Source organism: Parasteatoda tepidariorum, chromosome 1 (assembly GCF_043381705.1).
Source record: "Parasteatoda tepidariorum isolate YZ-2023 chromosome 1, CAS_Ptep_4.0, whole genome shotgun sequence".
Lineage (NCBI taxonomy): Eukaryota > Metazoa > Arthropoda > Arachnida > Araneae > Theridiidae > Parasteatoda > Parasteatoda tepidariorum.
The window spans coordinates 90,195,665-90,212,435 of NC_092204.1; the positions used below are offsets into that span (position 1 = coordinate 90,195,665).

The 16,771-nt window shown below is 30.9% G+C and overlaps 1 protein-coding gene across 31 annotated transcripts in view; it reads right to left on the bottom strand.

Moving 5' to 3' along the window:
• Positions 1-16,771, bottom strand: part of LOC107454643 (fasciclin-2) — a 186,694-nt gene that overhangs the window by 26,526 nt on the left and 143,397 nt on the right. For all 31 annotated transcript variants that reach the window (XM_071183732.1, XM_071183742.1, XM_016071891.3 and 28 more), the window contains one exon: positions 255-441. In XM_071183732.1, the coding sequence (XP_071039833.1) occupies positions 255-441 (187 nt within the window). The remainder of the gene's footprint in view (positions 1-254; positions 442-16,771) is intronic.

The window sequence follows — 16,771 nt, forward strand, 5'->3', positions numbered from 1 at the left end:
TTCTAATCTAATAAACGGTATCTTTATTTTCCAATCGTTTTTAAAGGTGAAATGCTATAAAATAATACCCAATCATAAAAAATTTGTCAAGTATGAAAATTCTAAGAAAATGAAATTCAAAATTTTAAATTAAATTGCAAGATGGTTAGGGAAAGGACCATTTAAACCGCAAATCAAACGTAAAAATATATAAATAAATAAAAAAAAAATTAAACTGGCAAATGACGCTTATTTAATTTGCTTAAAATGCTTACCCAAAAGGAATGATTTCTCCTCGAGGGTTGATCCATTTCATTTCTGTGAACGTCCCTTCATCTGCATCCTCTGCTTTCCCTCTGCACATCATTCCATAGGGTCTGCCTGCGGGGGTGGTTAAGGAACTCTGGGAGGGAGAGATTTCGAGTTTCGGCTCCATACATGCCACCAATAAAATTTGGGATGCTGAAAATGAAAAATTTACACATTTTAATACGATATTAATATTTCATTAAATGAGAAATATTTGAAAAGTATTTTATTAAAATATGACTGAGTAAAAAGAACGAAACAAGTCTATATATGTGAAGAAATGTAAAAAGTTATTAATTTAAAGAAAAAATGAAAACAAAATATTTATAGATATTGAAAATAATACGTTTATCGTCTACATAAAGAGTACAACTCGTACTATCTAATTGAGTTACTAAACAGTTACGATAGATGGCAGCAGTACACTTTTAAAAAGGAAGCAGATGTTAAGCATTATTCATGTCAGGCTGAGGTACATTTTTCTAAGTTCATGATGTACTAATACAAAATATGAAACAAACATAAAATTATTTTGTTTTTTCATATTTTTAGAGCTCAATATCCAAAGAAAAAGAAATAAAAAAAGAAACAATCTTTAGAATATTTGTTTTATATGAATGTCCACATTTATTTTTTTATAAATTCTAAAAATTTGAAATATTTTGATTAAAAGCCTCTTTATAGTTTCGGTAATGTATCTGACTGTCCACTCCACCCTCTACCTACATACTTAATGTATCGGAGATGATGAGATATCGAACATGAGCACATTTTTTTTAAAATGGGCCCAATAGAGGATGAACGAATTGTAGAAGTAATGTGATTGTCCAAAAAAGTGAAGATTGGTTACCCCCCCCCAGCTCCATAGTATTCTTTTTTTTAAAAAAAATTATTAAATTCAAACTCTTCTTAAACTTAAAAAAAAATTAGATTGTTAATATTTTCTAAAGTTAAAATTCTTATAAATACTTACACGATGAAAAATAATCAAATTCAAATTAAAAACCTGCATAAAAAATTTCAATAAAATTCGTAACATTATAATTACAATTACACTTAATTTTTTTTAAAAAACTCTTTATATTTTGCTTGAAATACACGTTGAATAATTATAGAATATATACTGACAATTCTTCCAAGTGATTAAGAGTAATGGTTATTAGAAAAGGTGAAAGTGCTTTTAGATAGAATTTTGAAAGCTTTTTTATAGATTTCTTTACAGAGAAGGAATGAAAAAAAATTGCCCTTGTAGATCAAACTTTCATCATAAAGCTTTGTATTATTACTAAATTAAAATTTTGTATAAAGCAATCATTACGGTTCTATTAGGTCAAAATTTTCATGTTGTATCCAATGATTTTTTTTTAATTAGAAAAAAAAACGCAGAAAAAGCATTTTGCAGCTTCTGCAGAATATTTAAAATGATCGCGTCCTGCCTATGGCTATAGTAATAAATTAATCTTTTCATGCCTATAATAAGGAATAACAGTCTCTTATAGAATTATTGCTTAAATTAATAAAAAAGTAAAGATAAAAACGTTTTGAATAATAGATATAATTAGCCATTATGCATTGTTCCCCTTAAATAGAACTGATTAAAAACATAATTCGTAGACAGACACACACTAATTCTGAGATAGAACATATGATCGATTTTCGATGGATACCTGTGACATATAATTCATTTCTTTAATATAAATTTTTGTAACACAGCTCAAGAAAAATAAATATATTCTCTTAGGTTCAAATTAACATCGTCGAAAATGATTTAACATTTAAGGGTTTTTTTTAAAAAATAATTACGTGAACACACTTATTGTTAAAATAACAACAATTAAAATATGTTGTTGCACATTTAATTAAGAATCGTAACATGATTCGAAAAATAAAAGTTGAAGGTAGTGGAAGGGTAATAAAATCCATTTTTTTTTTAATATTAAATTTTGAAAGGTAACTCAAATTAAAGAAAAAAAAAATTAGTCTTCGTTACAAGTTCAAAGTAACATTTTCGAAAATTAATTTTTTTTACCTAAATAAGTACATTGTTACTCATACAAGCGCGTAAGAGGTTGTCTGATGTCTGACATTGTTTTTTAAATTTCAATACGATCATCTGGAACGTGATGTGCATGATGAGATGAACTGCTGTCATAAAATTCTAAACCACCAAACAAACTGATCACATAAAAAAATTAAGGGTATTCAAACACTCATAAATGGCCGTTAACTGTTAACACAATTGCACATCGTACTCAATAATAAACAAATCAGAAGAATAATTATCTTTGTTTAGAACATTCTTTTATAGCAATAAAACGTGACTGCTGCTAATTTTTTTCCTATATCTCAGAAGTTCATTTCTGCAACAATAGTTGAATTGGAGTAGGAAAAAAAAGGTGTTGAATCTTTTCTTTTGGAACACTTGAATCGAAGTTGCAGTTGAAGTACATAATTATTCGTCTGTCAGCGCGCAGACGATATAACCTGCTCTGGATGGTATTTATTGTTGGAAGGTGATGGCAACACAATAAACAGATGCTTAATTAGTTCAGACACGCTATATGAGCTTCTCGATGTGAGATCGATAAAGGTTAAATGAGGACTCCTTCAGGATTTTTCGTCATTAGCGGCACAGATGGTACAAAGATCGTTAGTATGTTTATTTTCTTTCCAGAAGTGCGAACAATGAGAACTAACGTTATTTATGTTTCATGAACGAAAAAATAAAACATGGTTCAAGTATCTATATCCAAGCGGAAAATAACCAACTCCGCATTCATATTTTTTAAAGTATTTTAAATAAACTATCGAACTTTGAAAAATTTACTATCTAATCTGCAAAATAGTATACAAGTTGTTTCGTTATCACCACCTTAATTTACATTTTTTTAGAATCCTTATCAAAAAATGAAGTAAAAAAAATTATGCATATTTGATGTGTAAAATTAATACCGTCACAAAAACGCTATTGAAATCTTACTAGTCACAGTATGAGGGGTACTGAACAATTTAAACCTGTTTAATCATCGAAAGAAATAGAAGTTTCGAAAGTAACTAAAATTCGAAACGCTTCGAGTTTCATCAGGCAATTAAAATAGTCCTACCTTTATCACTAGTGATTCATTAGATTTTAATAAGTTTTTTCAGCCCTAAATATTTATAAGAAACCAATGTGTAAATTTTTTCGAATTCATTTTTTAACAAGGATTATAAAATATATATATCAATAGTGGTGATAGTGGAACACTTTTTATTATTCAAAATGCCTAGTCAATGAATTGTATTAAAATGTTAGTGCTAAAGCATTTTATAAATATCTAGTCAATAAATTGTATTTAAATGCTACTGTTAAAATATGTCTTAGATAACAAAAAAGTTATATTAGTGGAAGTATTTTTCACTAGTAATGAATAGAATTTTTCGATAACTTAGCGTCTTCAATTATCACTATTGTTATACTGAAGTATCTCTAATGAATCACTGAATTATCTCTAATGAATCAATGAGTTATCTCTAATGAATCACTGAATTATCTCTAATGAATCACTGAATTATCTCTAATGAATCACTGAACTATCTCTAATGAATCACTGAACTATCTCTTATGAATCATTGAAGTATCTCTAATGAATCACTGAAGTATCTCTAATGAATCACTGAAGTATCTCTAATGAATCACTGAAGTATTTAACTTATCACTGAAGTATCTCAAACATATTACTATAGTATCCCATATGTATCACTGAATTTCCACTAATGTAACACCAAATTATCTTTAATGTATCACCAATTTACCACTAATGTAGTAGTTTAGTGCTTTCTATGCATTGTTTATTCGAATGTTTGTATCTGATGGGTTTTTTATTTTAAGTCCTTTTAAAAAATTATTAGTGGCTAGCTGATATTTTTAATATTTTGTTTATATGAAATGTGTATGAATTTATTGTTTTTGAATCCTTACTACTGAAGAAAATATGAGAATGACCTTTTGAATATCACAAGATTCCTTCCCATAAATGAATTAGAACATCTTTAATTACCAAAAATATATTAATAAAAAGAAGAATAACTTTAAATTCGAAAAGGAATTTGAAGAACTTAAGGACTCTTCTGTCACGGTAGAAATCAGCTGAAACGAAGGGAATTAGTCAATTAGGAAAAATCACTTCATTTTATTTAATTAAGCTAATGATTACTTCTCAACATAGATTTTTAAATAAAATCCAAAAAAGATTTTTGTTCAATTTATAAAACGGTTCACGATATTAAATTACCAAAACTACTTTTTTTCCTTCAAAATATTTAAGTAGTAATTAATGGTGCACGTGAAATAGGAAATTGCGAAGTTTTATTTTTTTATTATTTCTCACGAAAAAAAGGATGCGTTATTTCAGAAATTTTGAAAATTTAGGATTGTTGGCATGAGATAGAACGTTCTATTTTAAAGATTTAATTAAATAATAAACTGATTATTTTTGTATAAACTAGTGACTAAAATTATTCCTGTGACTATTGATAAAAATTATTCTGGGGAAATTGATTTTTTAAAATTCTAATAAAAACCACAATTATTTTCCGATATACGCAAATGAATTTAGACCACTTTCAACATACTGGTGTGATATTTTCTACAAAGCACAAATTAATCTATTTTTGAAGGCAAAGATTTCAATTCTCCAGAACACAAAAGTATATTTATTCATAAAAAGGGCATTCGTTTTGGAATCCCTAAATAACTAAAAATAAGACTTTAGACCAGTGGCTTACTATAATTTTTTTTCTCCATTTTTATCGAAAAAATGATTCAAATAATGATGAAAAATCAATTTGCCAGCCAAAAGTATTTACAGAAAAGCATAAAATTTGGCTCATATTTTTTTTATTCAGTTCATTCTTAAAGCATACATGTAATACATAATGTAGATGCTTTCATAGATGACATCTGGAAAAATACTCAAGTTAGTTACAATGTTCTACATTTAAAGTAAACAATAAATCCAAAATCGTTGTTCGACTTCCGCAAGGTATTCATCAGTTGATCTCCAATCATAGCCTATCAGTGACGTATCTTTTCTTGAAGTGGTAGTAGCGAAAGGGTAATGGAACAGACACGCCACCACAGAGAATTATTGCCAGTGAGGAACAAAACGATCGTTGCCAAACACGCGAAGATGAAAAGATCGAAAACCGTGACTCAAGAGAAACGAAAGGCTTAGCGTGAGACACGGAGCACCATTTTACAGAGCTTTACTTTTTTTAATGATTCCTCTATTCAACAAACTAATCCAAGTATTCGTTAATGAGTGATCCTTTCTCGATAAGTGCAACTCTTTCAGATAGGGTCATATCGTGAATGGTTTCGGTAGCGGTTTTAACTTCGACCGTGACCGTGTTTTTTTCATCCGCCTTAGAATCATATGGGAATCATGACAGATAGAATAAAATGGATGTTTGGGTCTTTTATTTTGCGTTGCTGTCCGTTCTTGTTATCAGTTTCTTGGTGAACTTCATCTGGTTTAGGTGATTGCATTGTTGACCGGTACGCGATGTATCCAATCTTAAAAGCGGTGGAGATTTTTAATCTGCCTGCCACAACGTGGTTGGTAGAATTGTAATTAAATTTAACTTAACTATTCACTATTTACTTTCAAAAACAATTTTTGGATTTAACTTCAACCACGACCGACATCATCCGACAAATGGGAAACATGACAGAGAAAAAAAAATGAATGTTGTGATATTTTATCTTGTTCCTAAGATTTGTTGTTTTCCGTTCTTGCTATCAGTTTTTCGGCGAATTTCATCTGGTTTGAACGATTGTAATGTTGACCGATACGCGATATACTCAATTCTAACAGCAGTGGAGTTTTTTAATCTTCAAGCTGCAACATGGATTGGTAGAATATTTATTTTTATTTTGTATTTATTTATTTTCCCTAACCGTTGTAGAACAGCAGAGCTAATTTCGAGTTTACGATTACCAATGTTAGACTCCGTAGTTTAGCAATTTTGAACCCAAACAAGGAGACAAAGGAACTCTTAGTTTAATTTTAAGAGAAATTGGCCTTCGTGGAGGGCTTTTTTTTGATGGAATTACATTACAGGGAATTTACATTACAGGGAGAGGAAAACCGCGGAAACTTCCTATGGTTAGCCTGACGGCAAGGGAACTATCCCCATGATCCGTCTACCACTAAAGTTATTTTTATGTCAGCGCTGAGGTCGGTTCGAACCGGGTGTGGAATTCATATCCATCAGTAATTTGAACCCGGATCCCCTTATTAGTAGGTGAGTTTTCTATCCCCTGAACTACCAATTGGGAGAATTGTAATTAAATTTTACTTCTGAACTATTTACTTTGACAAGCTATTTTTAGCTTTAACTTCAACCATGACTATATTTTCCAACCAACTATAGGGCTTACGGGAATCAGGACAGTGGTTGTTATGATCTTGTATCTTGATCCGAAGACATGTAGCTGTCCATATATTTTATGTTTCTTAACGAACTTCATTTGGTTTAGATTATAATACCGTTGATCGGTACGCGATATCTTCCCTCTTAAAAGCACTAAAGATTTTTAATCTTCAAACTACAACGTTGATTGGTAGAATTATAATTAAATTTTACATTTGCGTGATCTTTTATTTTAAATCAAGATTGAGTTGGTTACAGTTAAAAGAGTTGCCTAGCAGCAGAAAAGTGGACAAAACAATTTTAAGTCTTAACACAACGTCGCTCAAAGACAACGTTGAATTCGTTAAGATATACACTTCTGCATGCAAGATTTGCATGTGAAAAAACCTATTCCGTGCAAGTCATTTTACAGATAAAATATGTTTCGACCAAGCAGAAAAATAAATGTGCGAACAAAAGTCTAGACGTGAAACTTTAGGATTTGTTAATGGCTTCTGAAAATTATAAGCAATTCCTAATTGTCTAATGCTAAAAATTATTTTTTTTCTTAGAAATATTACTGCATTAGAATTATTTCAAATTTAATTTAAAAAAAATATGCTTATTACTTCATATGTATATATGTAGTTTGATTAACAAAATACCTTAACTCAGTGAAGAACTTAAGGCCGAAAATTTCTATGGAATATATCTAATTACCATCCATTATTGTATTATAAAATGCTTTTTCCTTTCAAGTCATTGAATTTCACGCGTCTTAGTAGATGAAGGTACTAAGTGACAAACTGAGTTTTTTTCCGAGTGGCAGAAGTTTTAAATTGAATTTGGCAACTATGTGTCAATGACTCACCTAAGAAAGCCTCTTTTTTCGGCAGACAATTACAACTCAGGGACAGTGTTAATGAGAATTAGGGATTTATAGACTTCACCAACTGGAAGATTAAGGATTAGAAATAGGTACAATATATAATCTTTATTTCCTATTATTGCCAACAAATAAACTTTGATGCTAACATACTCAAATTCGACAAAATAAAAATCCTCACATTCCTTCAATTTTAGATTCAATTATTCAATTTTAAATTATTCTTGATGAGATCGAAATATATTGTAATAATGATGACGCGCTTTTTTTCAAGACATGCTAATGCAACACTAATTTACGGTAGCTAAACATAAATGAAGAGAGTTCACAAAAATAAAAACACTTCTTATCTGGCATCTTTCAATTTGAATTACGATTTGTTTTGAATTTTTGACTAAATATGTTCCATCTACTAGAACTATGATAAGATAGTGTTCTTTTTCCTTCTGTAAAACGAGGAAAAAACATTTCTTTGAAAATAAAATTCGTTTTTTGATGGAAAAAAAATGAAAATGAAATTTTTTTTAAAAATTAGTAAGATTTGTTACGTTATTTAACGATATTTAAAATAAAAAAAATAATATAGAAAGAAAAGGGTATTATGAATACCCTCTTTAGACAAATGATAAAAATAAACAGAAAAATAATTGTCCATTCTTAAAATAACCCTTCTTTTAATAAAAAAAACAAAACAATAAGTTATTATGAATGTAGCAATAGTTGAATAATTAACAAAATGGTTATATCAAATATGATCTACGCTTTATGAATAATTGAAATAAGAATTTTCATTGAAAAAACCTTGTAATTTTAATAATTTTTCAATGAATAAATAGGCCACTTAGAACTAAACTGAAATGATTCCCTTATTCATTCATATATATATATGTATATACACTGGTTATCATAAATTAAGGAAAAATCACAAAAATAGCGATAACTCTTTCAAAAGTAAGCCAAACCGTGCAAAATTTGCATATGTTGTCCACTAAGAGTAGCTGAGTAAAATTGCAATATGCAAATTAGTGGCGCTGCACTCGGCTTACGTCATCTGCCTGGAGCATAAAAGTCCAAGTTTGAGAGAAAGCACACAAATTTTACTGTGATTGCGACATTGAAAATCTGAGATAGCCAATTCGTAATAATGACCTCTAGGCATCATTTGCCTGAAGAACTACGATGGAGAGCCATCGGGAGACTAGAGGCAGGGCAGAGTCAATCAGAAGTGGCCAGATGGCTAAATGTGAGTCCATCTGTGGTTCATAGACTTTGGAGGCAATTTCAAACCACAGATTCGGCATCTAGGAGGTTCAGTCAAGGACGGCCAACTGTTACGACCAGTGCCGATGACCGATATTTGACATTAAGTGCACGCAGGAATAGAACCGCTACTCCGACACATCTTAGATCCTCTCTTGCTGCAGCCACCGGAAGGTTGGTGTCAACGTCAACTGTGCGCAGAAGGCTCCACGAAGGTGGTCTGTATGCGAGACGACCAGCCATTTGCGTGCCGCTCACATCACGCCATAGGAGAGACCGTTTGCAGTGGGCCCGACAACATGTCCACTGGACGTCAGATCAATGGAGGCCTGTTCTCTTTACGGATGAGTCCAGGTTTAGTCTAGAAAGTGACAGTAGACGTTATTTGATATGGAGAGAACCTGGGACCCGTTATCATCCATCAAACATCCGTGAAAGAGATGCATACGGAAGAGGCAGTGTCTGTGTTTGGGGAGGCATATCCTTAGGAGGGCGCACATACCTCCATGTCTTTCCAAGGGGAACCGTGAATGCTCAGGTTTATCGAGACAACATCCTTGATGCTTATGTGCGCCCATATGCCGGGGCAATTGGTGATTGCTTCCTGTTACAGGACGATAATGCAAGACCACACAGAGCTCGCATTGTTGATGATTATCTTCAACAGGAAACAATTACTCGCATGGAGTGGCCAGCTCGATCCCCGGACTTGAATCCTATCGAGCACGTTTGGGATGCTCTAGGGAGGCGTGTATCTGCCATCAATCCGCCCCCTCAGACCCTTGCCACGCTTGCAACTGCTTTACAAGAGCAATGGCTCTCACTTCCTATTGAACTGATAGACCGCATAATTGAAAGCATCACACATCGCTGTTTGTGCTGTATTGCTTCTAGAGGCAATCATATTCCATATTAAAGGTACTTTTTCTATTGCAAACCGATACTTCCAATTTGTTTATTTTATACATGTGCTAATTTCTATACTACTATTAATGTCTGATAATTTCTTTTTGTGTTGTTTAATACCTTACTATGTGTTGTATATTGTGGGTAAGTTTCATAAAATTCCATGTGTAATTTCTTGAGTTATCGCGATTTTTGTGAATTTTCCTTAATTTATGATAACCAGTGTATATACATATGATTTTTAAAAAAACAACAGAATACGCATGCATATATAGTATGAACACAAAATATACATACAGTCTTAATCAACAGAAGCCGTAAGGCACGGCCTTGCCAATCAAGCAGAAATAATTTCGAACACGCCAACGTGTTTAACTTTCCTCACGCGTCGCCAGCATCCCTCCTCATTTTTTCCACCTGCATCTTTAAATCGTGACTAAGAACACCATTGTTTAGAAAGCTATTAAAAAAATAAGTCAGAAAAAGAAAAAAGGGATGGACCCAGAGAATTCATCAGATCATAAGAAGCTCCGGTTTCGCTGAGGGTAGTGTGGATTAACTTTTATCGCTCTCCCTCTCCCCTTCCCACCCTTACGTAAGCACGACGATCCTAAGCAGAAAAAAAGTGCACATTTTAAAAATACGAATAAATAATAATAAAAAAACATAAAAACGGTTATTTGTGTATCATTTATGGACTTTGCACATTATTTTTCAGTGACTTCGTAAAAAAGTAAATAAAGAATATAGAATAATATCACATATCCTTATCGAATAACGTGACAGAAAAAAAAAAAAAAAAAAAAAAAAAAAAAAAAACCCAGAGACAAAATGTTCCATATTATTTTTAGTTACTTAGTAAAGAAATAGAGATATAAACAAAATAAAATTGTTTTTTATCTGGATAGTTTATAGCATTTTAAATATTTTTTGTTTACCCTTTGATACGGAATTTTCATTAAACCTATTTTTCACACTTTTTACATTATTTTGTATTATTTAGTACAAATTGTCATTTTTTGCGTTAATGGTAAACTTCTCAAGACAGATATCATTTCCAAATAATATTTTTTTGGAATTTTTACTTATTTGCCGTTATTTACATCTGAAAGAAACGGTAAATCATCATTGTAATTTCTTCAAATTATGAAATCATTGAATTATATATCAAATTATATATTGATAAATTTTTGAATAAGAATGAAATAAATATTTTCAAACTGCTTTTTTTGGATTTTATACTTCAGGATAAAGATAATTCTAATAATCTAACAAATTTTCTTAATAAATAATATACTGTTGTTTATAATTTAAAAATACCAAATTATGTTTTTGCTTGTAATTAAAGCATCGGAAAAAAATATATAAAAGCGATACCGTTGCCTCCTCTGCATCAAAGGATTATAAAATAAAGCAAAAACATTATTCAGGGATCTTTTAGGACTTTTATCAATAACTTAGTAAAAATATAATAAAGTTAAATAATAATAAATGAATTAAATAATAAAAAAATAAAAACAGATTTACAAAGAAAGTTCATAGAACTTGAATCTCCATATGTTATTTTCAGTAAAAGATATTTTTAAAACTCATGATATTACTTTTCACTTGCTTTTGTAAAATACATTTACCATATATTAACTGTAAAGAAATTATTTTAAAATAGATATTTCATTTGGTTAATTTCTAAATATTTTAAGAAAAATATGCGACTAACCGATGCCTAAAATAACTAATAAAAAACAACTTCTGAAAAAAAAGTATTATTTCAAACCCTTCTGGAAGCTAATAGATGTAAATTCTATTCTGGAAGCTAATAGGGGTAAATTCTATTAGAGGATAATGCTTAATAATGAAAAAAAAATGTTAATCGGCTTTAACTTCGTAAAAGTTGATCGAAATTAAAAAAACATTTACCACAGTTTTTTGACGAAAAATTCTAATTTCTATTATTTCTAATTTTAAATTTTTTTATATTTCTCCAAAGTATATTAAGTGTATGTAAAACTAGCATATTTGTTGTATATTAAGTTAAAAAGCAAAAATTTCTTTCTTTTTTTAACATTAAACTTTTTTTAACAAGCTCTCTGTGTTTTGATTTTTTTTTGTCTAAAAGTACAAGGTATTTTTTTTTAACGTAACTAAAACACTTGGGCAACCATTTTTTAAAAAATTGATCTATACTTTCGTAAATAACTTAAATGTCAGATTTAAAGTGAAATGAAAAACGTCGATTTAAAATAAAACATTTCTAAATGCAATAGAATTTGAATTAGTTTTAGACATTTTAATTAGAGAGGACTTCAAAGTTCGAAGGAAAATTTCGGAAGATGTAAGCAGGAAAACATGAAATACAACAAATTAACATAAGTCATAGTTTTATGATCAAAGTATAGTTAAAGCATTAATCCTATAAATGTATGTAATTTATTTATTTTAACGATTATATCTTTTTTTTTTATTGAACTTTGGCTATTAATTTATTTAGGGGTATTTATACTTTAAGTGCATCTATCAATACAATAGTGTAACTGAACAGTAAATTAAATAAACAGTAGTTAATTAAGTAAACAATTTTAATTGCGTTTGTCTATTTTATAATTGGGGAAATGAAATTTTAAAAGATGTAGGCAGGAAAATTTAAAGTATAACATCTGACAGATGGATAATTTCATGATATAATTGTTGAGGCATTAGACTTGTACATTTCTTTCAATTCATTTATATTTTAATAATTATTTGTTTTTTTGTTAGATAATTTTTTTCCATGAACTTTGCCTTTTGATCTAGTTAGGGTTATTTTTAACTACATCCCTTTTTAGTATAGAAGAATAGCTGGATAAAACTCTATTTTCGCCATTAACTCCAACAAAATCACCGAAGACATCATTAAACTACCACCGAACAAGTAGCTGATGCCCAAGCGCATTTGCTATCTTTAACAGGATCTTTTCAAATCCGGTCGCAAACCATGAGAAAACACGATATCTTACTCCCACATCCTTCAACATTATCTTCAGAAGAACAATGGAACATACGAAGAAAAAAAATATACGAAAAAAGTTCCTAAAAAACCTAAACTCAGTAGCCTTCTTGGTATAGATAATGCAAGCAGTGGTTCAGCTACCTGTTGATTTACTTTTTTTTTATTTTATTCCTTATCTGCGTGGGGCGTGTGGGAATATGAATGTCAGGGGGTCATGGGTGGAGTCGAACACACCTTGTGGACTTCAACACCCCTCTGGGACCATCCGCAATATTCTTCGGAAGATCATACACCTGCCACCACGGCTATTCGAATTTGCGCACATGAGGATCGGTTATAGTGAATTAATTTTTTTTTCTTCTGGCAGCTGAAGATAAAGAAGCGTACGTGCTTAGACTAGTTTTTGTTATTTATGTTCAGTGTTGTTTGTTAGATTTATCTATACATAGTACAAGTAAGAAAAAAGAGAGAAAAAAATGGAATAATTTATTTAAGGGGACAAGCTATTCTGAGCAGTTTGAAAATCAACATTATGATTTTTTCTCACCCTGTAGAAGCAAATAATCAATGTTTTAGACATTTTTACAATTTATTAAATAAAAATAGAATGTATTGAACCACAATAGAATGAAATTAAAACAGTGCAAATACACAGAATTGCAGCTAATCAATACGTAGAATTGCAACAATTCATATAATTGCAATAAATCAACACATAGAATTGTAACAATTCATCTCATTGAATTGCAACAATTCATCTCATTGAATTGCAACAATTCATCCCATTGAATTGCAACAATTCAACACACAGAATTGCAACAATTCAACACACAGAATTGCAGCAATTCAACACACAGAATTGCAGCAATTCAACACACAGAATTGCAACAATTCAACACACAGAATTGCAACAATTCAACACACAGAATCGCAACAATTCAGCACACAGAATCGCAACAATTCAACACACAGAATTGTAAAAATTTAACACATAAAATTGAAACAAAGTAATGCATAGAATTGCAACAATGCAATACATTCAAATGAAAAAAATGCAATATACTGAACAAAAAAAAGTATAATGTATTGAACAAAAATGATGCAACTTATCGGACTAAGACAATGCAGTATATTAAACTACAGAAATGCAATATATTGAACAAAAATATTAAAGTGCATTGAACAACAATACAATACATTGAATTCTAACAAAATATTAAACTTTTTTCTGTCAAAGTTATTTTATTACCCAATAAAGTATAGTTCAATAGAAAAGGAGGTAACACGAACAAGAGGAGTTCGGAAAAATATTGTCAAAGAATCTGGGAGATTTTATCAAATTTTTCCCCATTGTTAGGAAACTAAGAAGAGTTTGATAAAATTCTTTGATTTTTAACAGTTTAAACTAGAGTTTTTCCCATAAAAGCGTTTCCTTTTAAAGTGAATCAGAGACAGACTTCAGTAGGAAACGGAGTTTCTACAGGGGAATATTTAATGTTAAAATCCAAAACAATAATTTAAAAAGAATTCAGAATACCAAAATTAAAATTAAGATTCGACACAATTAAAATTACTATAAAAGTAATTTTAATTTTAGTTTAATGATTCTATCTTATTTAATAACCATTATTAGACTACACGATTACCATAGTATTTCTTCTCAAATTTTAAAACACGACGTAAAAAATTATTTGTCACATGCCTCTAAACCTTGCATAATCATTTAAACAAAAAGATGCACATGTTTTAAATCATTACAATATGTTCATTTTACCAAACGTAAATTTTTCATGAACTTTTTTTGCGTAATTTTATTTTATAGCAATTTGAGTCGTAAGCGAATTCGCATACTACCTATAGAATTTGGTTAGTAGTCCCGCCCAAGGATATGGGCACTCGTCGACTATTACAATGCATACTACCTATAGTAGCAGAGCCAATTTTACTTTATGCAGTATGTGAAGTAGAGGCTGATTTAGTTTCTAAAATTAAATTCATGAAACTAATCAAATGTAAAAAAAATTCCACTTTAGGTACACTAATAAATTTTTATTCTTCATGATAAAAAATCCCCACCATTTTTCCCCTGGAGACTTTTTTCCCCATTTATTTAAAAATTGCCTTAGTACTTATGATTAACCTTTTTCAAACTTGGAGGCCTAACAGAAAAGGCAATCAAAGAGAAGCGAACACACATCTTATGAACAAACATTATTTGGCACCCTTTGTTTATTTTGCCGCCAAAACTTTAATTCGGAAACTTTTCAGGATATATCGACGTAGAAGAAGGAAGGAAAGGGTGAAAGTAAAGGGCGGAGTTGAGTTGTTGGAATCAACAGGAAGTTTTCTCCTGCAGAATCCTCTTGCTTCAGCCTCCGGGTTCGAAGACTACTTCAACTAATTAACAAAAGTGTTCGAATTCTGACAGTTCCCAATCCCTGGCGTTCTGTTTTCCCTTCGAATGCGACAAATCGTAATCCGCAAGTTCTGGAAAGAATCAAAAGTGCCGCAAAGATAGTTGTTTTAGGGAATTACAGATTTTCTAAAGAGGGATCAAGAGATTTCTTTCTTAATACTAACGATTCCGTATGGAATTAGCAATTTCAAACGAAGTATATGTGTTAATAAAGTAAAAAGGTTGTTTCTAGTTTTAAATTATTCGATTCGCATTATATTAACACTTATTATACTAACTTTTATTTCGACATGACCGATTTTTTTTTTGTTGAAAAAATGGGTTTCATTTTTCATCTCACAAAATATCTGACAAGCGAAATTACTGATTTCATGAACATGAATTTAGCTTGGTATACTTTCTGTAAGACAATTTCATCAATAAGGATTTAAAATAAAGCATTCGTTACTTGCCCTGCCTAAAAACTATACTTTTCACTAAAATTTGTGTAAGGAACAGCATGTCAAAGTTAGAAAGATAATTTTTTTTTCTTCTAATGCCCGCTTGTGTTAATATCCGTCAATTCAGGCATCTACAGGGCGATTTTGTTGACCTCTCTTACAATGGCACCATATTAGGTGGGCCAACGTCGCTCCCACAGTAAGGACAGATAGTACAGAGAAGGAAAGAATATCCATACCTTTCCCGGGATTCGATCCCAGAACCTTTCTGATGCAAGGGCTGTTCCCTGCCCCCTACGCAGGCCTGTCGGCGGAAAGATAATTATAAGATATTCGGTATTTTAAATTTTGCAATCCTAATATATTGGCACAGATAAATAAAAAAAATAATATTTTAAATGTCTGTTAATTTTATTTTCAAAAATAACGTCAAGCATTCATATAAATATTTTCAATATTTACAATACACATAACCCAAACCTTTTGGAAGAAAATTGTATAACTTATTCATGTGAAAACTATGATCCTTTACTTTGCAAACATAGCAACTAAAATTGTTTGAAATTCTATACTCCTTATCACCCACTCAAATAATCAGAAAACGAAGAAAGCTCTCAGAAACTCTTCTTGGAAGTGGAATATTCGAAAAGGCCATGCTAATAACAACTTCAAAGTTGCTTCACATTCATTCATATTTGATGTCCAACCACCGTTACAGAAGCCTGCTTCCTTTAGAAAAAGCAATTCAGGCCGACTCCCGAAATCGAATAAAAATCGAATCATTGCTCCATAAATTACACCCCGCTACGGTTTGAAATAAATATATATATATATAAAAAAGAAAGAAGGAGGGATCTTACAAATAACCATTCCAAAGCTTGCTTCACTTTGGTATCAAAAGAACTTTCAAGTTTCAGACGATTTTTTTTCTTTAGCTTAATGAAGGAACCGTTGCCATCGTAAAAGTAGAAATTTTCTTCCTTTTTCTCTTTAGGAGACTTTTGTATTGTTGTTATTTCTTCTTCACTTTCCATTATGGTCGCCACCTGCCGAATTGCAGGTTTCTGGAGTTTTCGTGAGTGGCATGCCTTCTGCGGGTATCTTCCAAGAGCCTTCGTGGAAAACGTGATCCCAATACGGAATGGGCCCTTTTAGTAAAGGGCGTCCGCCACCTTTTTGACGAGCAAGTGTGT